Here is a 26,265-nt window from a genome sequence, read left to right on the forward strand (position 1 = left end):
GGTTCACCCGTGGTGTGCTGCTGCCTCATTTCCTGAATGGGGAGCAGTATTAAAGAAACTCCCGAGTTCCAGAGGAAAGGCATTTAATCGATTAACTGAATAATTGATTATCTGAAGGAAACAGTGCCCGCCCATCTTGTTTGGATAATCGAGGTTCTTCTGTATAAGGTCATCCCTCAGCCTCCGCTCCAGGGAAAACAGCCCTCGCTGACTCAACCTCTCCCTATATTTCAAATCCTCCAACCATGACAACATCCTTGTAAATCTTTTCTGAACCCTTTCAAGTTTCACAACATCTTTCCGATAGGAAGGAGACCAGAATTGCACGCAATAGTCCAAAAGTGGCCGAACCAATGTCCTGTACAACTGCAACATGACCTCCCAACTCCTGTACTCAATACTCTGACCAATAAAGGAAAGCATACCAAATACCTCCCTCACTATCCTATTTACCTGCGACTCCACAAGTTATGGAGTTCAAAACTAGAGTACATAATTTTAAGGTGAGATGGGATAGATTCAAAAGGGACCTGAGTGGCAAACTTTTCTCAGGGTGGTTCCTATGTGGAATGAACTGCCAGGGGAAGTGGAGATGCAGATTAGTTACGACATATAAAAGATGTTTGGACATGTACATGATTAGAAAGGGATTAGAGGAATATGGGCCAAATGCAGACAAATGGGACTAGTTTAGTTTGGGAAACTTGGTCCATGCAGATGAGTTGGACTAAAGGGTTTGTTTGCATGCTGTATGACTCTATAAGTTGTTAAGCAAACTGAGTTTTATGGGCATTTCAAAGACTTCAGGTGGCATATAGGGAATGTTGAAATGCAAACTGGATGGAAGGGGTAAGATTTTCAGATGGCCGTTGAAGATGGGAATCTTGCAAATTGATTTACTGGTATTCCGATAGCAGGTGATGTTGGGGATGGAGTAGTATGAGAGAATTTTAGTATTGAGTGTTAGGTGAAATAAATCCAAATATTTCAGCATTATTTTAGTCTGCTACATTCTATCACAGTTATATTCTTAGATTTTATATTAGACATGTGAATCTCATAAACCTTTTCTCAGTGGTATATAGTCCCAAATTGTTTTGCTGTAAACTTAGTACAAGAACCAAGTAGAGTTAGAAAAATCAGCTGTTTACCATTACGTTTAAGTGATAAGACTCAACTTTAAATATTGGCTCTAGATTTTGCACTCTCCACAAATAGATTAATTCCCCATCTTCTGGAAATATCTTCATCTTGTAATATTTCCCAATCTGCCTTCAGAGAAATTTAAATCATCTACGTTTTTTATTGTTAATGGTATTCGTCTAGCTAAACAACTCCAAGATGTCTTCCTTGTCTCTCAATTTTTCATATCAAGGGTCCTTAACTGTTTGAATCTTTTTCCATTTCTGCTCTTGCCCTTTTCCTCCCTCCCAGAACCATAGTAGGGTCCTAACTTTCTACACAAGTAGCCTCTACAGAAAATTAATCAGCCCCTGCTATTTCAAACATCTCTAGTGTAATAATGCTACTACCAAACACATCTTCCCCCTAAAAAAGGAATGTATTTTCCACACATTTTAGTCTTCATGCCACTACCCAACTAGTTCCCACCGTACTTTTTCATACAGGCACTGGAAAGATGTAATGGTCGTCTCTTCGTCATCACCTCCGCTCACTCTGTAAGATCCCAAACATGTTTTCTTGCTGAAGCAATGATTTACATTTGCTTCAATTCAGCATTCTATATTTGCTTTTGAAAAGGAATCAGTCAGCACTGTTGGCTGAAAGGCTGGTTTAAAATGCACAATAACACCAACAGCGTGGATTGCATTCTCATACTAGCTAACATTACCATACCCTCCTTAACCTCTTTCCCTCACCTGAGGTGTGGTGACCCTCAGGTTAAACCAACACCAGTTGTCTCACTGGAGAGAACTCGAGCACTATTTTCCTCTGGCAGGACAGTTATCATTGTACCTCCTGTCTTTTCCCATCTTGCATCAATCTAATCGGACGCTTTTTTTCTTTTCTCGTTTCCCTTTCATAAAAAGTCACAGCCTGAAATGTTAAGTCTCTCTCCACAGATGCTGCTTGACTCTTGGAGTATTTCTGCACATTTTGTTTTTGTTTCAATGGCTTTGAAGTATGCTTGTTGTGTTATTCGTATACAATATTTGTGGGGAAAAAAGGCATTCACTAGTTTTGATTTTTAACCTCATTAGGCCAAATAAAAGTATGGAAAAAAATCCTGATCAGAATTCATGCAAATTGAATTTTTGGAATACTACTGGGACTTTCTCATTAAGTACTTTAATTATGGCAATATTGCTTCAAGATTTATTAATATAGCTAAAACATGCAAGTCTTAATAATACATTATCTTATTAGGATAGCCTAGTTTTATATGGAAATTGCTCGTGGATTCATTTACTACAAAACAGTGTTGTTTACCAGCTTAGAAATTCAACCAAGTCGATTCTGAGTATCTATGCATAAAGGAGTCTCAACTTCCTGATGGTGGTGTTAATGCATCCATTGAATAGTTCGACTGAACCTGGACCTGTTCTGAATCGATTGATACTGAGCTGCTGATCTAAGCAGGACGGTGGTGTTTCATTACAAATGGTGCTAATGTCTTGGTTTGAGGATTGGAAAATAAATGAGAATGTATGATTACAGTTGCTCCTGAGTAATGTTGGCTAATTTGTTTCCTATGAGATGTATAATCAGGCTCTACTATTATATCCTCCATGGTCAACATTCATTATCATTATTCACAGGTGAAAAAGAACCCCTTACAACAATTCTCAGAAATGTGCTTGTGTGTGATGGTAGTAACTTTTGAAGTAAAGATGGGGTTAACTGGAACTTGGGCAGTTATCTGCAATATTAGCATGTAAATTTGCTTTGTAATGAATTGGATTTTTTAAAATTAACTTTGGATTTTAACATTGCTTAATAAAAATTAAACAAGATAGTAATTTAAACCTCTACATGTAATTGAATATATACGCTTGTCATTTACAACTCAATGACTGCAGAATGAAGTTCAGTATGCTGCACCTGGGTATGACAACATAATATGATTCTTTTTGATCTTGTCTCATCATAAATGACACCATTCAGCTCGTTGAGTCCATGCCAATACTCTCTAAGAAAAATATGGCTCTGTTTTAAAAATAATTTAGGTCGTTTCATTCTTTGATCTGTGCCTTTTTTCTATATACTTCCATTTTTCCCTTCTGTTGCTGATTCAATTTTCCTTTGAAAGTTGCAACTTAATTTGCCTCAACCTCACATTCACTCACAAAGTGCATTTGAAGTTCTAACTGCTCATTGCAACAGTTTATTCATGTTGCCCTTGTTTTCTTTTGCCAAATTACTGCAAATCTGTGTACTTTGGTTCTGCCAATTGGAAAAAATTGATTTATCTCGACTCGTGATTTTGAACACTTATCAAATCTCCTGATTCCCTGTGTTGATGAAAACTCGTGAATTGAAATATTAACTCTGTTCTCTACAGATAGTAACTGACCAACTGTGTACTACCAGCAATTTGTTTTCTATTTATTTCAGATTAATAGTATCCACAACATTTTGCTTTTGAAATATCCTCTCACCCTTCACTAAGGAAAAGAACCTCAGTTTCTCCAAAGTAACTGAAGTCTCCTATTCCTGGAACCATTTTCATAACTATTTTTCTCCACCCTCTGTAAAGTTTTCACATCCTTCCAAAAGTGTAGTGTCCAGAATTGAGTACCGTGCTCCAGTTGAAGCTAAGCCAGTGATGTATAAAGATTTGTCATGACTTTCTTGCTTTTATATGCTATGCCTGTATCTGTGAAAGTCTAATTGATCACTTTCTCATTCTGACCTAACACCAAATAATTTTTCCCTTGACTGTACATCACCATTTAAATTGTCGCTTAAAATATCACTATATCAGAGCACGTCCAGCGTAGGTGGACTTGAACTCAGATCTTCTGACACTAGCACAGTCCCACAAGAGCCCTCTCTTTAGAATTGTAACTTTCATTTATGTACCATCTTCTCATTCTTCACACATATTTTGAGTTAGGAATGGACGTGCAGCAGATAAATTTATCATCGAACTGTCAGTGTCTCTTGAAGTCCAACATTGTTTTGTTATCTGCAAGTTGTAAATTTTGTAAATGGACCTTGCGCTCTGCTTTAATATTGTTATTAACATATATCAAGGGGAGCTATAATCATCACAAATACTTTTGTCCAGTACAAAACACAACCACTGCTCTCCATTTCCAGTCACTCAGCCAACTATCCGATCAAGGTCCGATCAAGGACAGTAGTGGGAGACTGTGTATTGAGTCGGAAGAGATTGGAGAGGTCTTGAACAAGTACTTCTCTTCAGTATTTACGAACGAGAGGGACCGTATTGTAGAAGAGGAGAGTGTGAAATGGACTGGTAAGCCAGAAGAGATACCTGTTAGGAAGGAAGATGTGTTGGACATTTTGAACAACTTGAGGATAGACAAGTCCCCCGGGCCTGACGGGATATATCCTAGGATTATGTGGGAAGCAAGAGAGGAAATTGCAGTACCGTTGGCAATGATCTTCTCGTCTTCACTGGCAATGGGGGTGGTACCAGGGGACTGGAGAGTAGCGAATGTTCTGCCCCTGTTCAAAAAAGGGAATAGGGATAACCCCGGGAATTACAGGCCTGTTAGTCTTACTTCTGTGGTAGGCAAAGTAATGGAAAGGGTACTGAGGGATAGGATTTATGAGTATCTGCAAAGACACTGCTTGATTAGGGACAGCCAGCACGGATTTGTGAAGGGTAGGTCTTGCCTTACAAGTCTTATTGAATTCTTCAAGGAGGTGACCAAGCATGTGGATGAGGGTAGAGCAGTGGATGTAGTGTACATGGATTTTAGTAAGGCATTTGATAAGGTTCCCCATGGTAGGCTTATGCGGAAAGTCAGGAGGCATGGGATAGAGGGAAATTTGGCCAATTGGATAGAAAACTGGCTAACCGGTCGAAGGCAGAGAGTGGTGGTAGATGGTAAATATTCAGCCTGGAGCCCAGTTACAAGTGGAGTTCCGCAGGGATCAGTTCTGGGTCCTCTGCTGTTTGTAATTTTTATTAATGACTTAGATGAGGGAGTCGAAGGGTGGGTCAGTAAATTTGCAGATGATACGAAGATAGGTGGAGTTGTGGACAGTGAGGAGGGCTGTTGTCGGCTGCAGAGGGACTTAGATATGATGGAGAGCTGGGCTGAGGAGTGGCAGATGGAGTTCAACCCTGCCAAGTGTGAGGTTGTCCATTTTGGAAGAACAAATAAAAATGCGGAATACAGGGTTAATGGTAGGGTTCTTAGTCAGGTGGAGGAACAGAGGGATCTTGGGGTCTATGTACATAGATCTTTGAAGGTTGCCACTCAGGTGGATAGAGTTTGTAAGAAGGCCTATGCAGTATTATCGTACATTAGCAGAGGGATTGAATTCAAGAGTCATGAAGTGATGTTGCAGCTATACAGGACTTTGGTTAGGCCACAGTTGGAGTACTGTGTGCAGTTCTGGTCGCCTCACTTTAGGAAAGATGTGGAAGCTTTGGAGAGGGTGCAGAGAAGATTTACCAGGATGTTGCCTGGAATGGAGAGGAAGTCGTACGAGGATAGGTTGAGAGTTCTCGGCCTTTTCTCGTTGGAACGGCGAAGGATGAGGGGTGACTTGATAGAGGTTTATAAGATGATCAGAGGAATAGATAGAGTAGACAGTCAGAAACTTTTTCCCCGGGTACAACAGAGTGTTACAAGGGGACATAAATTCAAGGTGAAGGGTGGAAGGTATAGGGGAGATGTCAGGGGTGGGTTCTTTACCCAGAGAGTGGTGGGGGCATGGAATGCGCTGCCCGTGGGAGTGGTAGAGTTGGAATCATTGGCGACCTTTAAGCGGCATTTGGATAGGTACATGGATGGGTACTTAATCTAGGTTAGAAGTTCGGCACAACATCGTGGGCCGAAGGGCCTGTTCTGTGCTGTATTGTTCTATGTTCAATCCAGGCTGCCATTATCCCTCTTATTCTATTTGCTTCAACTTTGCTGGCAAGCCTGCATATGGAGCTTTTTATGAAATGCCTTTTAAAGTTCAAATATATTAACTGTATTACTGCATCAATTTTTAAAAATTGCAGATTTTACAATAGCAGCAATGTCTATTTTTATGAAGTTGTAGTTTCCACCCTATGGATTTGTAGTATTTTCTGTCCCTCCTCGTTCTGTATTAAAAAATTAAAATCTTTATGATTGAAGTCAAGTGGACCAAGCTTAAAACCGTATACCAAAACATTCTCAAGTTAGCAAATGTTTATCTTTTTTTAAAAATGTCGTTGAATAACATTCAAGTAAAAAACATTCTCCGTTCTCCCCACCACAACTTAAAAATGGTATACATTTCTAAATTTTTCAAAATATTAATAAATAATCAGGTAACTTAATTGTATATGCCCAAACATTTAAAGGATAGTCTCTGCAGTTTATCTTTCCCCATTGCATGTAAAATTAAGTCATGTCCCCCGACAACTCTATAGTACTATATAAATACTATACTGACATTCAATTTAGAATAAATTAAATAATTCTTTGAACTGTTCTATATATTTTAAAGCATCTTCTTGATTTAACATGCTTATACAAATGACTGATTATTTATACTTTAAAAGTGTATTTAAAATTAAGCCCATTTTGCTATGTTTTCAGATAATTTACACTAATAACTTGATCTCAGTGTTTGACGAAATTCATATTGTGATTATAGAGATGATGAGGTACCATTGAATGCGAGGGAGCCATTCAACATTAGAAAAAGACAGATCAGCCTTCCACTCATTCAGCAAGAAGTTGCATTAATCTAGTATGTGCAATCTTTGATTAACATGGTTTGCCATAACATCATGCCAATAATACATGCCTGATTCATGATAACTAGGTTCTTACCCGTATCCCAACAGTGCTTAGGGATAATTGTATGCCAATCTTCAGCTCGTTTGGCCGTTGCCAATCTGAGTGATACCTCTGTCTGTCATAGCTCCCAGGCACTCTCACCATGAAAGCATAGAAATCGTGGCTAGGGAAAGCAGGAAATCAATTCCATTAAATGTTAAATTAGGTGTTCTCTCTAGATTTGATTTGAAGGTGCTGGTGTTGGACTGGAGTGGACAAAGTTAAAAATCACAACACCAGGTTAAAGTCCAACAGGTTTATTTGGAAGCAGTCGTTTTCAAGGCGCTGCCTCTTCAGGTGTTTTGGAAGCACTAGCTTTCGAAGTGCTGCCTCTTCATCAGGACACAACCACCTGATGAAGAGACTCAAAAGCTAGTGTTTCCAAATAAACCAGTTGGACTATAACCTGGTGTGTGTGATTTTTAACACTCTAGATTTGACCATTGTGAGTGAAACGTACAAAAAAGGCAGACAGGATAAGTGTAATTTTGTTAAATGAAACTCAAATAGTTTGTGCACTTCCTGAGATAATGGGAGATTTCAAAAGACTTTTAGCATCATGGATTGAATGTCAGAATCAATTAAATATATTGCTTATTTTGAATTGTTACTGGAGCATGGTAGAAGCATTTATGAAGACTTGAAAGTGAAATCACATGATCTTGATTCCAAAGTTTTCTATGCCTGTTGTGGGTAGTTTGAGCACGTTAAGATGAGAGCCATGCTGCATTACATGAAGATTACTGGTGAAGGTGGAGCAGACCACGCTGATGATGTGGCCACAGAAGCATTTCAGTTTACAGAAAGTGATTCAAGAAGGTGATGAAGGCTCTAAGGAATTGTTTAATTTATCCTTGAAACAGGATTGTAAAGAATGCCTTCCAAGACTTTTATTCCTGCAGAGGAGAAGTGTGCAGCAGGAGTTAAGGTAGTCAAAGGTCATTGCACTTAGCTGTTGGGAGGAAATACTGCAAGAGACCAAAAATTGAAGCCAGTGATGATGTGCCACTGCAAAAACCTAATGACTTTGAAGGGCTATTTGAAAGCCCATCTTTTGAAATGGTGTACTGTCAAATTGACCTCTATGTTCCAGGAACATTGTTTGAACATTTTTTCCCCCTCACCCTAAACCTATGCCATCTAGTTCTGGACTCCCCCACCCCAGGGAAAAGACTTTGTCTATTTATCCTATCCATGCCCCTTATAATTTTATAAACGTCTATAAGGTCACCCCTCAGCATCCGATGCTCCCGAGAAAACAGCCCTAGCCTATAGCTCAAACCCTCCAACTTTGACAACATCCTTGTAAATCTTTTCTCAACCCTTTCAAGTTTCACAACATCTTTCCGGTAGGAAGGAGACCAGAATTGCATACAATATTCCAACAGTGGCCTAACCAATGTCCTGTACTGCAGCAACATGACCTCCCAACTCCTGTATTCAATACGCTGACCAAACGCCTTCTCCACTATCCTATCTACTTTCAAGGAGCTGTGAACCTGCACTCCAAGGTCTCTTTGTTCAGCAACACTCCCTAGGATCTTACCATTAAGTGTATAAGTCCTGCTAAGATTTGCTTCCCCAAAATGCAGCACCTCATATTTATCCAAGTTAAATTCCATCTGCCACTACTCAGCCCATTGGCCCATCTGATTAAGATCCCGTTGTAATCTGAGGTCCCCTTCTTCGCTGTCCACTACACCTCCAATTTTGGTGTAATCTGCAAATTAACACCATCAATTTACTGGGTCTGAAATAGGGAATGGTTAAAATACTGGACTGTCAGTATCCACTGTACTGGACCTCAGCAAGGTAATGAGAAAAATGGGAAAACAAAGTGATATAAAAGGTGATGACTTTTCATTAAGAATTTAAAGCTGAAGTGCGAAATATGTTAAATTTTGAATTTTGCATATATCCTTGCGAAATCCAAAACATGGTAAGATTATAGATATTCTTAAATATTTTCACCGCTACTCCAAAGCTCATCCCTTTAATGTGGGAATCGCGCCTAAGAAAACCCAGCATATGGGATAATGCTGGCTTATCTGGAAGTACTTCCTTTTGAAGTACTTCATGATCTACGTTTTACTCCCATAGCTGTCCTTGCCAACTGGCCACACCAAAATAAATCCACCCCACTGTGTATGCCGTCACTGATACAGCACGGTATGGATTGAAAGCCTTGCTATTAACATCATGGTGTAATGCCATATCTCTTATTTTTCTGTATTTTTGATTGTGGTCTGAAATGCAAAAATAACTTATTTTAAAAGCTAGGATTGTTGAGGGATTGTTTCATTTTTTGGCAAACAAGTAACCTAAACATTCATTGCAAGTGCTGTTTGAACAGCTGTTGGTTCCAGCCGTGAAGATGTACAGATGAGCTGAAACCCAGTGGTACGTCCAAATTGAAATATTCAGCAAGCAAAAAGTAGTTGGTTAGTTTGTGAACTGGTGACCAGTTATTGATGACAAAGGCCTTCTGCCTGCCAGCAACTATGTTCTCAGATAGCTAAAAAAAACTTGGGGCTGTGAGTAAAAAAGGAAGAAAGATCAGGTGCTGTCTATTTACTGCTGTAACTTTAAACCTGAAGAAAACCAGTTTATTTTTCCTTCAGCACTTGCTGCAAATTGTTATTAGTAGTTCATAACTCAGCGACCTTTAGACATGTAAACCAGTCACCCTGTGCCTGCTGTGAATAAGTGCAAGCATAGGGAGAAGGGAGTTGGAGAAGAAGTGTTCTGATCAGCATAAGAATCATCTCAGCAAATCTTGTGATCAGGGACCATTGAATTGCCTTCCCAGTCTTTCCTTTGGCTTATATGGATGGGTGCTTAAGCTAGGACAAATGTTCGGCACAACATCGTGGGCCGAAGGGCCTGTTCTGTGCTGTATTGTTCTATGTTCTATAACATCCATTTTTCCCCTCAGTAAATGTTTGCAAGGGGTCATGTTAACTAGAGTTTTAACTCGAAACATTATATACTGGTGGTTCATCATTGTTTCCCTGCATCTAAAATCTGTTGTGAAAATAGTGATTCTTGTTGAGTACAGAAATCTATTCCATGCTTTCTGGCAACCTAGGACTATAAGACAGGTAAATTAGGGAATTCTGCATACTTCTTTGAAAAAAAGACTTTTGTGACAATTCTGGGAGTTATGGGGTTTCATCTTTGATAAACTTACCAGTAAGGTGAAACATTGAGGTTTATTGTTGATCAGAATCTGAACCAGATGGGCCTTGCAAATGCTGTGATTACAAAAACAGATTAGAGACTGAGAATTCACAAGAAAATCACTCTCCTCAACTCCCCAAAGCCTGTCTACTATCTACAAGGCACAAGTCAGTAGTGTAATGGAATACTGTGCACTTGTCTAAATGGGTGCAACTCTGGCAACACCTAAGCTTGATACCATTCATACAAACTAGTCTGCTTGACTGGCACTGTGTACAAACAATCAATCCCTCCACCATCAAAGCACAATAGCAGCAAGTATATAAATTCACCATGGTTTCTGACTCGACACTTTCCAAACCTGTGACCACTTACAATGAGAAGGACAAGGGCAGCAGATACTTGGGAACATCACTATCTGCCAGTTCCCCTCCAAACCATTCCCCACTCTGACTTGGAAATGTATAGCCATTGTTTCACTGTTGCTGTGTTAAAGTCCTGGAACTCACTCCCTAAACAGTATTGTGAGTGTACCCACTCCAAATCAACTGCATCAGTTCAAGAAGTCTTCAGTAAATGCTAGCAAAGTCAGTGAAGCCCACATCCAAGGAATGAATAAAAGAATTAGCATTTACACACTAGAAATACCACCTTATTTAATACAATAGCACATGTACGATTTTTCTATCCCCTCAAAATACTTTCCTACATTGTGGACATTTTGAAGCTGCAAACCAGTAAACTTCATAACTTTGTGACAGTTGCTGCCTTCTAATATATTTTCTCTTTCTCACTTCAGTTAATGTAATTCCATCCATGTTGAGCTATATTGTGATGTAGGCCTGATTGTTGCTGTAGATTTTTAAATTTTCCTGTCAAGCTCCAGTTTTAGATTAACAGTAATATTTAACATTTGAGGAAAGAAGAAAAAGGAGCCATTTAAATATAAGTTCTAGAGCACATCAAGCTGTTGGGTTTACCATCTTCGGCAAAGTTGCCATCCAAGAATGGAAATGAGATGGAGAAGATGAGCCATGTGTAACATCCTTTCCATAAAACTCTGTACTGTAGATCCAAAAGGGGATATACACTCTTCGTATTTTACACAGTAGTTTCATAGATTCCAAAATAATTTTAATGGAATTTGAATGGTCCCAGCACCAGTTAAGATGGATATATTTATAATGCAGACTGAATATTTTGCAATTCCAACTTTGAAGTGCATTATAAATTGCTGGGATGATTAATTGTACTTCTGTAATATTACCTGCGTCTGAAATCCATCTAGAGCTCTGGTTGAAATCATATCCTGTTCTACTTCATGCTTGCCTAAAACCCATGTTATCTCCAATCAACATTTGGTTATTAATTCTATGCCTTGATTCCTAAATGCCCCTCTGTGCTTGTAAATCTTTTCACTACTTATTTCCGTCTATCATCATTGCTATATCTTCAAAAGTCTCTTAAAATTCCATCCCATTGACTAAGCTTTAGGTATCATGCTTTAACCTGCTTCTAACCACTCCCTATTATATTAATTCCTTCTTGTGAAATATGCAGGGACCTTATGGAATGATAAGTGCTAAATAAATACCAAAATCAGATTTTCTAATTGTTATCACGTTCGTCATGGGACTGAAAATTGGTTGCCTCATTTCCTGTATTAATTTTACAGAGTCATAGAGTTGTACAGCATGGAAACAGACCCTTTGGTTGAACTTGTCCATGCTGACCAAATATCCTAAATTAATCTAGTCCTATTTGCCAGCATTTGTGCACATTGTTAAGTACCTTGGGAAACGTGAGGTCATATAGGAAGGCATGGTGACTCAGTGGTTAGCACTGGTGCCTCACAGCTCCAGGGACCTGGGTTCAATTCCAGCCTTAGGCGACTGTCTGTGTGGAGTTTGAGCATTCTGTCTGTGTCTGTGTGAGTTTCCTCCAGGTGCTCCGGTTTCATCCCACAGTCAGAAAGATGTGCAGATTAGGTGAATTGGCCACGCAAAATTGCATAGTGTTCAGGGTTATGTAGGTTCGGTCCATTAGTTATGGGAAACGTAGAGTAATGGGGTAGGGGATTGGATCTGGGTGGGACATTGTTCGGAAGGTCGGTGCGGATTTATTAGGCCGAATGGCTTGTTTCCACACTGTAGGGGTTCTATGAGGTGCTACATTGCAGCATTTCATTTCAGTTGTTATTTCTATAGTTATAATTGACATCTTGTGCACTCACATTAAGAATGGAACAAAAGAAGGAAACTCCATCAAGTAAGTTTCATTTTACAGTGAAAAGTCATGTGTGGGCAGAGCAGGCGAAAATTAAAAATGTGATATACATGGCTTTCTGCAAATCTTAGTCACATGGTGTGGTTGGATTAGTCATATCACACTGTTGTTTGCAGCAAATATTGTCAGGAATTTAAGCACTTGTACCCAAGACAATTTCTCCCATGACAAATAGCAACAATGTGTAATTATACAATTGCCATTTAATGTCATAAAACACCACAGGGTACTTTGCAGGATTATTATGAAAAAGTTTGAAACTTATGTAAGATGATATTGCAATAGATAAGTTTTGGTCAGATAGATTTGAAGACAGACATAAAGCTGGAGATAGGGACTGAACAGGGTGAAAATTGGGTGGATGAAGGTGCATTCACTATAGAACAGAGGAGCTAGAAGTAGAAATCGATCCATCAAGTCTGTTCTACTGTGGAGCTTTGATGTTAGCATCTGGAAATTTATCAGTTTCTGTCTTGAATATATTCAATTATCGAGCTTCCACAGTACTCTGGCATAGCAAATCCCAAAGTTCATTAGCTTTGGGCTTATGAAATTCTTCCTTCTTTCATTTGTAAATGCCTGCTGTTATTCCAGGACTGGTCCTTGCTTCTAGAGTCACCAGTCACAAAACCATCCTCTTCACATCTACACTGTTAAGCCCTCTAAGATTTTGTAAATTTCAGTGAGATAATCTTTCTTTTTTCTAAATTTGAATACATATCCAGTTTTGCCATCAGATAATCCTGCCATCCCAGAATTAGTCTGGTGATTCCCCCATTGTACGCCATTTATAGCAAGTTCATTGTTCCTCAGATAAGGAAACCAAAACTGGAGAGAATACTCCAATGTTTCCTCATAGCACTACCCAATTATAGCAAATCATATGCACAGGGCTAAAAACCCTAATCCTAATTTGCCTTCCTAATTCTCACTGCAAGAGCCTGCTAGCTTTTAATTACACGAATACAGATATCCAAGTCCCTTTTGGCCATCATCACTTTCCAACATCTCATCATGTAAGAAATATTCTGTATTTGTTTTCTCTGCTACTGTGGATAACTTCATATTCATTTACACTACATTCCATCTGTCTTACTCTTGCTCATTTTACTTAGATTGTCCATCCTCTTCAACTCTCAGTTCCACCTAGTTTTGTGTCATAAACAAATTTGGAAACGTTACATTTTGTTCCCGAATTAAATTATTTATATAGATTGTAAACAAACTGTGGTCCAAGCACTGATCCCCACTCGTAAAAGCCTGTGTGCCTGAGAATGATCTGTTCCTCTGTTTTCTGAGAATTGATGGGCTGACAATCTATGGTTGTGTATTATCTTCAATTCAGTGTTCTCATGTTTATTTGACCCTGTTAAAAGCCTTCTGAAAATCCAAATACACCACATTCACTGGTTCTCTTTTATTAACGCTACAAGCAGCATCCTCAAAAGAAAGACTCCAACATGTTTGTCAAGAATGATTTCACCTTCATAAATCCATATTAACTGCCCAATTTCACAATTATTTTCTAATTGTCCAGTTATCATAATGATCACTGCCCCTAACTGTTCTATTCATACTTGATCTATTTGACCTGCTTGATTCTCTGAAATCCAGATCTAGCAGTGCTTGCTTTCTTGTTGGACTGGAAAGCTGTTGTTGCAGACATTTTTTTGATCCCACACCAGGAACTCTTGCCCCTCTCTACCTTTCACTCTACTACTATCACAGTCCAGATGAAGGGTCCCCACCCGAAACATTGACTTTCCTGCTCCCCTGATGCTGCCTGACCTGCTGTGCCTTTCCAGCTCCACTTTCTATTGAATATAAATCATTCTTTGTAACTGCTATAATTTTTGCAGCTATTTCCAATTTTCTTTTCCTGTACATCCTCCCTACTAAGTCAAACAAATTCAACCTCATTGGATGAGAAAAGAGACAAAAGATTAAGATAAATTAGAAAAAAATATGCTTATGACCAATGTAAGGTAGAAAATACAGTTGAGAACCAGGCTGAATATAGAAGGTTCGCAGAGGAGGTGAAAGCAAATGCGAGAAGTAAGAAAAGCCTTGGAGGTCTGCACTGCATTAGGAAATTTAAGCAGCAACTCAGCATGGCCAATCCAACTAACCTGCATATCTTTGGACTGTGGAAGGAAACTGGGCCGATTTTCATTCTTCCCTATCTCATTTTCCCACTTTTTTTCCTCTAACTTGCTGCTTTTGACAGATTAGCTTCCAATTACCAACTCACTTTGAGTAGATGGCACCAGTAAGCAATAAGATAGAAGTGACAAGTTGGATTAGTCACTCAAGTGCATGGAGATGAACTGGGCTCTGAGTTCTAATAGTGGCAGGTTGCAAGAGGACACTAAACTCTGAAGGATTTGTGAGCCCAGGGACTAACATTAATTTTGTACCTGGCTGATTAGATTTGTGCTGTCAGTTTCTCAGACCTCTCTGCCAATCTGGTGCCATAATTTTAGTTTCAAATTGCCTTGCCAGCTGTTTGACTTTGGGCTACACCTGCTGGCAGGTACTTTGTATCCCTGTCCTCTGCTGTGTGAGTTCCGAGTGAAGCCTTCTATTCCTCAGTACAATATTAACCTTGATTACTGTGGTTGTCTTTTGAATTCAAGCCCTTGTGACTCAAATAAGAGTGCTGTCGCTGAGCCAAAGTTGACAGGATAATTCTGAGAGAAAGTGAACATATTCTGAGGATGATGGATATATAAAACATGTTGTTTATGGTGAACTGAAGTGAACTTCTGCACTGTCTGTTTTCATTGTGAACACATTCAAGTTTTATCTTGTGTGTCAAGCCTAAGGATTGTGAAATGGTTTCAGTTAGGGGATTTTGCATAACTATGCTCTTTGACCCAGATTAGTCCTGACCTTGAGGTTATCATTTTTGCGTCACTGATGTGTGGAATTGTCACAGTAAGAAAAATAACAGTGTGACTGCTGTTGAAGTTCAGTGTAACTGCAATTTAAAAAAAAAATGAATTACTTGAATCAGGGATTTCACACAGGACCCTTGCAAACTTGATTCCTCACATTACTTTATAGTAATGGCCCAGATGCTTGTGGGACTTGAATTGCCATATTTTGTAACATAATATGGTGTTTTGGCAGCTTGCACCATTGTTATTATGTAGAGGTTCAAGTAAGTTAGGGATAAGTGAGTTATGCAATGAGAAGTTTCATCAGAGTGTGCTGGCACATTTTTGATACATTGTCAATGCCCATTAAAGTTCTGTTCTCTCAACTCAGGCTTCTATTGCAATGGATGATAATCACTAATTACTGAATTTATGCTGTGGTATGCACCACAGGTTATTAGATTGAAAAATAATGGCGATGATTGACCTGGTTATAACATGATTTACAGCCAACATATGATGTTCAGAGGCAGCCCAACAAATGAACCGTTAAAGATTCAGTGTCACTCCCATATAAGAAGTTTTGATTTTTTAAAAATATCTTTCATTTGGAAAACATATTCTTGCCAACTTTGGCATCTGTTGTAGCCTGAAGGTAATTATTTTAAGGGCCCCTATCTATTTTGACATTTCATGTGTTTAACTTACAGGTTCCATTAATGTAATAGGATACTTCCTTTATTGGAGGGCAAACAGCTGTAGCTCTGCTCTTTATTACCCAGATTTGAATTTCTCTCTCTCTCTCCTCTCTCTCTCTCTCACTCCCCCTCTCTCCCCCTCTCACTCCCCCTCTCACTCCCCCTCTCACTCCCCCTCTCACTCCCCCTGTACTAACTGGACCCAGATATACCACTACCTAAACCCAAGTCTGAATTTGTAATCAGCTTGGCGATTCCATTTTTTCACACTCTTAACAGTCACACTTCCAAACTCAATTTAGCACACTCTTAATTATGTTAGTTTACCTTGCATTCTGAGCATAAAACATTGCAAATTTCTGTAGCTGAAATGGTATTTGTACACACTGACGGCTACTTTGGACTCTAACCTGTCTACTACCACCTGACTTGCTTTGATTTTTTTCCTTTGTCGAGAGAAAGTAGTTCATCTTGATATGTTGGCCTCTATTTACCTTTCTCAATAGCAGCAAATGCTCGGATGTTTGTTGCCTTTGAGGACCATGCCAACACCACAACATCAGGCGACTGTTCTTGAGCTGAAGCCTGAATGTTGAGTATCCCTCAGTGGACACCAGAGGGGTGACATGAAGGATCCTACTGAACATTGTGAAGCAAGGGACTATAATTCAAAAATTAGGCTGATTGGTCACTGGTTACCTGTTTTTCACACCTATCTCCTTCAAGTTCATTGGTATTGACATTGTTCTAAAAATTCCACATTAGCGCATTATAAAAGCAGTCAACAGTATTTTTATTTTGTGGTAACAAAAATTCATCCTGCAGTCCATAAGTCTACATGTATTATTATGGGTTTTTAAAAACTTATTTAGGGAACGTGGGTTTAGTTGTATGAGCTGGCATTCATTGCCCATCCATCTTTTCACTCAAAGGTGATGAACTATCTGCTTTAGCCACTGCTGTCCATTTGGTATCCTTAAGCTGTTTGGGAGGAAGTTCCAGGATTTTGACTCAGTGACATGAGGGAATGACGATATATTTTCAATACAGGATGATGAGTGGCTTGGAGAGCAACTAGTAGATGGTAGTGTTCCCATGTATCAATGCCCTTATCCTTTTAAATGGTCGTAATAGTAGGTTTGGAAGGTAAAAGAGCTGAGTTTTGAATCTTGTTGAGTTTTGTGAAGAGATTCTCTCTTTTATTAGCTATCTATCACATTCTGGTGCGCCGTGTGCCCTGTCTTTCCTCTCACCATATGTGGAAGCACTTGGCACACCCAGGACTTCCTGGCTCCAGCACAGTTTTTAAAACCCAACCTGCACCTGGTTAATTGCTGCCAGACAAATGTTCCCTCCTGCTAAGTGGTTTAATGGGAGGGGAACTAAAAATACATGCTTTCAGAGCACTTTGCAAAGACAAGTGTACCTTCATAAATATAGTGCTGTTTAAGGACTAAATTACTCCGGTTACCTGTGCTCAATCTCAATCCATTTTAAACAGGATTTGATTGTTTCGCCCCTCCCACTATACCATCATTGTTACTTGATGTCAGTGACCAGTGGTGCCATCCCTCCACCACATCCTCCTGGCTGTTGCGCATGTCCTCTGATGCAGTGTCATTTCCTCCACTTATATGTTGAGTTGACACCCATTCACAATTATTATCACCTCAGCATATAATTCCCACAATTGATTTCCCCAATTTCCCTACCTGATAAGGCCCCTTGATTCACAGAGGACATATCCCCCGTGACCAACTTCAAGAGATGTCCCAGACTGAACTCTATGCTGATATTGAATTGACTTATTGTGACTCTTCAAACTGGTCACACGGGACCTAGAAGACCGACTGTGATCAACGCCCTAGCCTGTGGAAGTATTAACTCCCTAACCCTGACCACTCTAAATGGTTGATGGACCGTGTTCAATGTCAGGTCATTTTACACATGGATTGGAACATAGAGCATCTCCGGGCTCCCTGTTTGCTCTTAGTGCTCACTCACTCTGCAGCCTCAACTAGAATGTAAAGGGTTCATAGTTGTTCTGTCTTGCCTTCCTGTTTAGCACAAAGCCAGGAACCTTGTCAGTTATGGTGAATGGTAGTTATGTTAATAGTATGTGGAATGCAACTTTTGAGCTGTTAGCTAATTGATAATTGACAAGTTTGAAACACTTTTTTTTTTGTTTTATGAACAATCTTAATTATGAAGCAGCAAATGCTTGTATGGAATCAAAGTGTACTTGCCTTTTCTTGGGAGCAAATATGTATAGATTTTCCTCAAAATTAATGGAACGTGTTTTGCCCTCAACTTATTTCCCTTGCACCCCCATTTGCAGACTCTCTTGTATTCACAACAATGTCTGCATTAAAGCTATCACAAGAGTCTTCACTGAGGCTTCAAGATAAAGTAAAATGTAAGGTTAAAAATCACACCACACCAGGTTCTCGTCCAACAGGTTTATTTGGAAGCACTAGCTTTTGGAGCGATGTTCCTTCATCAGGGTGGTTCATCAACTGAAGTTGCATCACACTGTAAATGTTTGCTATAAATTCGGTGTCTTATGATCTTGTTCTCCATAACCACCTGATGAAGGAACAGCGCTCCAAAAGCTAGTGGTTCCAAATAAACCTGTTGAACTATAACCTGGTATTGTGTGATTGTTAGCTTTGTATACCCCAGTCCAACACCGGCCCATCCAAATCATAAAATATAAGGACAGATATCCAAAAGCTTTGTGAGAGATGTGTTCTAACAAAGAGAGGTTTATAACTTGAGAAAATAATTTTGAAGACATGAGATACAATGACCAATGATGGAGCAGTGGAAGAAACTCGCAGGAAACAGTTCGAGAAGTGGAAGAATGTTGGTTTGGGCAAGTAAAGGGGAAATGATGGCCCGGGAAACTGTGGTATTTGTGTTTTTCCATAGAATAAGCATGATACTGATGGCAAGATTCTTTTTACTGTGGGAAGGCCATTATACAGCAATTAACATAAGGCTCTAGCTGATGAGGAAACATTCTCGCTTTTACCACCCACTGTAAGGGCATTGGTAGGATTGAATGATTGATATCCATCTTGTTTGGATCCACTATGACACAACTTTCGTGATCATCAAGTATTGAGGTCTGACAATAAACCAGCTTTTGTCTCAAAGATGGAGTTAATAGTATTGCATTACAATACACCTTGCACACCCTCCCCCATTTCTTGGAGAACTGATACCAATGCAGTTAATGGAATTAGTAAGATAAAAGGCTATATGTCTATTGTTTTTCCTTCGGATACATGTGAAGAAATGTTCTGTGCACTTACTGCTTAAGGTATAAATTGTGTTTAAATATATTTTCACATCCATGTAATTCTTGAGTTATCAGTTTTTTGGGATTCTGCTCAGCTTGCTCTAGTTTTCTTCGGTAACATGTATGATGAAGCATTCCAACAACAAGCTTCACATTGCATACAGTCAATAATATTTGAATAAAATTTTGTTTCATTCACATAAAATTACTAGTTTCTTGCACTGTACTACTTTGTTTTTGAAATTATACATTGCTGTACTTGATATCAGTGTGGACTGACTTGCCTTGGTAAGAAGTTTCATTTATTTTTAAATGTGACCAAAGTAGAGTGATCCAAAGAAGCAGGACCTAGAATTATATTGTGTACGTACGTGTCCACTGTCAAGATGCAGTACACAAATCTCTTGGTGCTTCTAATGTTTTTGATGATAAAGAAAACAATAGGCCTATTTAAACTTTATTTTCTTATTCAACCTCCTCCAACTGGTTGCAGTTAAATGCTTTTTTTGGATCGTAAATTTGGTCTTCAATATTTTGAGGAGAATACTAATTCAGTGTTTTGTTACAAACCTTCACAGTTTAAAAAACACTTCTCTTTCTGACATTTTTGATAGAGAAAACGAGTGTAATGATTATTGCTTATAGAGATTCTAAGAAAATGTTTGACAATGAATCACATAAACGTTTGGTTAAAAAAGCTGAGACTTGTGGAATGGGAAGGTGAGTGTCAGTTTGGATTAAAAAAAATTATGTTTGGAAAAGATAACAATTGTGGCAAATGGCTGCTTTACAAACTGGAGTTTTGTAGACTGTGTTGTCCTGCAAGGTCAGTGCTGAGATGACTGTTTATTGAAAGTGACTTAGACATCAGAACATAAAAGTAAAATTTCAAAATGTGTCAATGAAATCAAACTTTGGGTTGTCTCAAACAGCGAAGGTGATACCAATCAGCTGCAACAGAACAAAGAAAGGCTCGCAGAATGGGCAGGCAAGTGGCAGGTGGAATTTAATGCTGAGAAATGAGATGTTGCACTTTGGCAAAAACAATGGGGGAGACAGTATTGACTTGATGGTGTGGTTCTAAAGAATGTATAGGTACACAATCACCTTGGGGTTCTTGTGTATAGTCTCTGAAGGTGGCAAGACATATTGAAGAGTAATTAATCTGTTCATCAGAAATAGTGGCATACAGTACTGGGGAGGCGGCAGTAGAGTGATAATGTCACTGGACTAGTAATCCAGAAAGCCAGGCTAATATTATGGGTTTTTAGTTCGAATCCTGCAATGAAAAGTTGGAAATTAAAAGCTGGCCAAATGGTGATCATGTAACCATTATCGATTATTGTAAAAACTATTATTCACTAGAAAATCTGGTTCACTTATGTATTTCAGGGAAGGACATCTTCCATTCTTACTTGGCCTAGCTCACTCCAGATTCGATTCCCATGGTAGTATGATTGATTCTTAACAGCCCTTTGAAATGTCCTTGCATGCCACTTGTTCAAGCGCAATTAAAGAGAAATAAATGCTGGCCTGACCAGCAATTCTGCATTGCATGAATTAATTAAAAGGCAAGAGAAGCTACCAAGCTCTATATAGGGCAATGCATCCAGTTTTTGTCACCATACTTAGGCTGAGACTCCTCTGAAGATACAAAGAAGATTTACCAAAATGATTCTGAAGTGAAGGAGAATTAAGTTGGAGAAGTTGGGTAGCTTTTCTTTTTAAAAAAAACAGGATGAGAGGAGGTGTACAAGATTATGGCAGGTAGATCAAACAAAACTATTCCCATTAGCTGACGTTACATGGAACTAGTTGACATAGATGTAAGATCTCGGACTAGAGATAGGAAGAGTTGTAAGGAAATATTTTTTGAATCCATCCAGTGGTAACTACCTGGAATTTGCTACCACTGAGTCATAACAACAGACAATCAATGATTTAAAAAGCAAATAAACTTGAAGGCCATACATACAGAGGGCAGTGGAAAATGGAGCAGACTGGACTTGTTCCACAGACAGCTGGCATGGACTCCTTCTATACCATCGTAAAATGGTATAGAAGGTACATACCGTGGTAAAATGGCTCCTTCTATACCATCGCGATTACATGATTAAAATTAACATTTAACCCCATCGTGTCTTTTCAGAACAATCTTGTCAAGCCCGTCAGTATTTATTAAATATTCCATTTGACAAAGCAGACTCACATGAAAGTTTGACAAATTTTTAAAAATTATGTTGAAACATGATTGAGAACTTTATTTTGTCTTATTTTGGACAGCTTTAAAATTCATTTTGGTCACATAATACTGTATTGTTACAAGTTGGAAACCAAAATGATTTAATATGTTCTTCTGAAATTGTTTTCTTTCAGGTGTAGTATATCCACCATGAAGGTACATCTGCATACAAAATTTTGTTTAATTTGCTTACTCACCTTCTTGTTTCACCATTGCAACCACTGCCATGATGAACATGACCATGAACATAATCATGATCATAACCATAGTCCTGAAGAAAACCATATACATAAGCACAATGATTACCAGATCTCTGAGGAGTCATACCTTCAAAATAATCCCAGCAAGAGCTCTCTACATCATGCAGAAAATAAGCAAATGTATTACATTCAAAAACTGTTCAGTCGTTATGGTGAGAATGGGAAGTTGACCTTTCATGGTTTAGAGAAACTCTTATCAAATTTAGGTCTTGGAGAAGTTAAAGTTGTAGAGGTAGAACATGAGCATGATGAGCATGACCATGTTTCGCATCTGGACTTTTTAGACCTACTCAAACATAAGCATGGACACTCCCATTCACACTCCAATCACACAGCACGTGACCAAACAATACCAATTACTAAAGTGAAAGTAGGGCATTGTAAAAACTCTGACAGTCAGAATGCACATACCATTTTGACCACCCCCATTGCTTACCATCAACCTCGGCATCATCACCGCAACCACCATCGAGGTGCACCTCATTCTGCAGGCTTGCAGATTCATAAAGAGGGAGAACAACTTCCTGACCTTTCAGGCATTAACACATTACAACAGCAACCCAAAAAAAGATCCAAAAAACGCAAAAAGCATAAAGGTTTAGCAAAACATCCAGAAATTACATTAACTGCATCTCCTGAAGAACCCTTCAATATTATGTCCAAGCCTGAACATAAGGATGAGCATCTTCGTGCTCCTGAGGACAAAACAACTTCTCAACATAGAGCAAGGAAAGATTTGAGCTCCTCAAAAATGAGTCATGAAGATCACCTGGAATCTGAGCTTGTATACGATCAGGTGAGAGTGATTGAACTAAATTAGTAATATTTAAACATATTATGTTTTATCTATTACATTAATGATGACTAAGTTAATTCAGAATGCTTCCTCACATTGACAAAAACAGAATTGTTAACATAAACTTCCTTTTCTTAACTAATTGCTTAAAGTTAACTTGTAAACTTTTTTCTGTAATAATATGACATTCAGTTGATATTTTATCATTTTTGAAAACAAGCTTTAGGCCCTTGTAGTTACTTTGTGTTTCTTCCTCCTTCACAGTCTTCTCTCATGGCGATCATATAGAATCTCTCAAATCTTTTTATCAACTACTGTTTATTTTGCTGGCTCCAGATCCCTCTTCAGAATTGAAAAATAGGGAAAGCTCAAGCTGCCAAATTAAAAATGGAAGCTGCAGAAGGGTCTCCGCCCGCTCACTCGGGCATATGCCCTCCAACTGGCATCCGCAAATGCGGAGAAAAACACCATCTTTTGCTTTAAAATTGACCTGCATGCAACCTTTTCCTATAATTATTGTCTTATCCCTTCAATCTGCTTGACATTTGGAGCTATAAATAATTCGTAAATTAGCTTAGATCAGTTAATTTTATACTATTTTCACTTGAGATTGAGGCAGTTTTTAAAGCATAATGAAATAAATTAGAACTGATTGAACACTTGGAAGAAAAATATTCCCAATATTTTCAGGTTTCAGATGTAAAATTCATTGTTGAAAATGCACTATTATGAATGTTAAATTAGGTTGCAATGCCTCAAATCTAAAATAACTTCGGAGGTGCACACAAAGTGCCCAGAAATATTACGAATTCTAGAAAAGAGAAGTTCAATTTTAAAACTGACAAAAATTAACTGCAATTAACTAATAGCATAAAATTTACAGTATTAATTTTGAGTTTTTTGTTATTCATTCTCATGTAGCTTGTCGTAATGTACAAAAAACCTGCAGCTAATTTGCATGCATCAAACCCTATAAACAGCAATATGATGTATATAACCAAATTAGTTTATTGCAGTCCCAAAAGAAGCAATGCCCACGTTCATGGAGAACTCACCATTGTTGCTTCATATACAGTGGCATGTAATCTTTAATGTCCAAATAAGAGGACAGACTACGTCTCCAGTCTTTCTTATAAAATATTGCTAAGGCATTCTCATCATCAGATATTCTCATCAGTGTGAAGGCCATCAATCTAAAAATTAACTCTGTTTCTTTTCATAGGTGCTGTTTGGCATGTTGAATATTTCCAGCATTTTCTGTTTTGATTTCAGATTTCCAGCAGAGGCTGGATTTGTAACACTTTCTCACATTCCAGACTTAATTTTACTAAAAAAGCCAGCTAAGTGCCAGTTTCAGAGCCCTTCATGGATAGTTTCTCGGTGAGGTTTAGTGAGTTATGTAACAAAATTCTCCACTGCTAACCTCATTGTATATGTCCCACACCTGTATGTCACCACTGTTATACTATCACGTGCTCACCAGTGTGGAGTGTACTTGCTGATACCGGAACCTTCTGGGATATGTGCGGCTGGAGCTATGTATAAATCTCAGCCATGATAAATTGCTTCATAGTATGTTGTTGCACAATTCTAAAGGACATAACTGCTGAAAGGGCGTTGACACCCATCTCACTGACATGACTTCGAGGTCCTGCTGATTGGGTGGTGGAACAGAGGACACCTTTATTCCAGGACTGCCAGAGAAGACCATAGCTTCACACTGAGTCAATCTTGTCTGCAATAGTGAACCCGATTGAAGTTGTCAAAACAGGTGGCTTTCTTAATCTACATCAAATGAACTATCAATCTATGCGCTGCAGGAATACATAGCTGTCTGTTTTCTCAGGAAAAAGTACAGAGCTGGTTTACTTCCATTTTATAGGACTGTGAATATTCAAATTACTTTTGATCATTAAATTAAAAGTCTCCAAACACACTTTACTTCAGTTTTAAAACATAACAATACATGGGAAAATACTTGACACCTACACTATGCAGGTCAAATTAGCTTTGCAGGGCAGAGACTTTTAATCAATCATTCAGTAAAAACATATCTGACTTGCAATACAATTTCTAACTACTGAACTAAAATAACAAGTTTTCTTTTGTATTTCAAAGCCTGTCACTGAAAGAATCCAGGACCTGGTAACTTTTTGGTCCACCATTTAAAACTGGGGTACCCCCAAGTGTGTCAATCAAGTATTGTTACAGAAAAAATCTGACTTTACAAAATATTCTGGGTGAACATGATGTTAGGTTGGACTCTCCATCACATTACAGCTAGAAGGAGGGGTACCACACTCTTATCCCATTTTGGCAATACTTGGCGGATGTGGGAGTAGTCCTATCTGCCATTTTTGGAGCTCTTCTGAACAGCCCTAATTTAGAGATTCCAGGCCAATGCATTTCACTTTTTGGAGGTTTGTAAGTGAAAATGAAGTTTCTAGGAATCTACAAGTAAAATACTGGAAATGCACAACAAATCAATCAGCATCTGAAAGAAGATGATTTAGTTTCATTTTGACTGAATCACAATGACTGCAAACACAATTTTTACCAATTTTTTTTCATAATTTCCTTTTCTAATTTTCTGGAGAAAATTGAAAACACTAATGTAACTTTCACTCATATAAGTGTACATTCCCTTGTTTGCATATCCATTAGTAAGGTTTTAATGGTATTTTCAGTGTAACATAATTGATCAAAAATTACCTTTGAAATAGAAACAATTGTTAAGTTACCTTGTGATATTTAACTGTAATCTGAAGAGCTAATTGGTGAGTCTTTAAAATATATTTAAACACATGTATTCCTTCTAGTGCTTGAATGTCTCTCAACTGCTGCAGAGCTATGGTCTTAGCACAAATTCTGGGATTTCTACAGTGGAGTTTACCTACCTATGCCCTGCTTTGCTATTCCAAATTGATAGTAGAGTTTGTATCCAGTATCATGATGAATTAAGTATGGAGCCTGTAGACAACCAAGATTCTGTGTTACCAGGTGAGGCATATCAATTGATTGAAAATAAAGCTGGAATTCATCTTCATTCTTAGCAAGTGGCCACAAATTTAAACTTCCAGGCATTTTCATTGTCTGTATTTTCTTACTCATTTATATTTATATGCATTATATCAGAAAATTCATTCAGGACTATAACATTTGCTTTAAGCTGTTAGAAGTTCAGTTTATTCTCTTTTGCCATGATTCGCCTCACTCCAGAATTTTGTGATTTTTAAAATTATTTGTTCTTGGGATTTGAGGCCATTTATTGCAAGTCCTGATTGTCCCTGAGAAGACAGGAGTGACCCACTACCTTGAACTACTGAAATCTATATCGTGCAGCTGCATCTACAGTGTCAGGGATGTAGTTCTAAAAATTTGACTCAGCAACAAAAAAAGATAGTCCCAAATCAGGTTGGTGTTTGACTCGTACAGCTAGTTTTGTTTTCATGCTTCTGCCTTTATTCTTGTAGGTGGTAGAGATTGGGGGTTTGGCTGATTGCTGTTCATGGAGACTTGGTGTTTTGTTGCTGTGTATCTTGTTGTCAGTACTCATGTAATTTGTAAGTGATTAAAGCAATTGGTAGGGGAGGGAATGATGTTTAAGTTGATGGATAGGCACAGTCTTATTTGCCCTGGA

The 26,265-nt window shown here is 38.5% G+C and overlaps 1 protein-coding gene across 5 annotated transcripts in view; it reads left to right on the plus strand.

The window, feature by feature from the left end:
• Window positions 1–26,265, plus strand: part of slc39a10 (solute carrier family 39 member 10) — a 62,897-nt gene that overhangs the window by 4,448 nt on the left and 32,184 nt on the right. For all 5 annotated transcript variants that reach the window (XR_015757580.1, XR_015757581.1, XM_043692894.2 and 2 more), the window contains exons 2-3: window positions 21,704–22,625; window positions 25,445–25,625. Coding sequence is in view for 3 of the 5 variants with exons in the window: in XM_043692894.2 (XP_043548829.1) it covers window positions 21,720–22,625; window positions 25,445–25,625 (1,087 nt within the window). In the remaining 2 variants the exon portion in view is untranslated. The remainder of the gene's footprint in view (window positions 1–21,703; window positions 22,626–25,444; window positions 25,626–26,265) is intronic.

The sequence above is a fragment of the Chiloscyllium plagiosum genome, unplaced genomic scaffold, assembly GCF_037043375.1.
Source record: "Chiloscyllium plagiosum isolate Xiang-an unplaced genomic scaffold, Cpla_swu_hap1 HiC_scaffold_7, whole genome shotgun sequence".
NCBI classification, from domain to species: Eukaryota; Metazoa; Chordata; class Chondrichthyes; order Orectolobiformes; family Hemiscylliidae; genus Chiloscyllium; species Chiloscyllium plagiosum.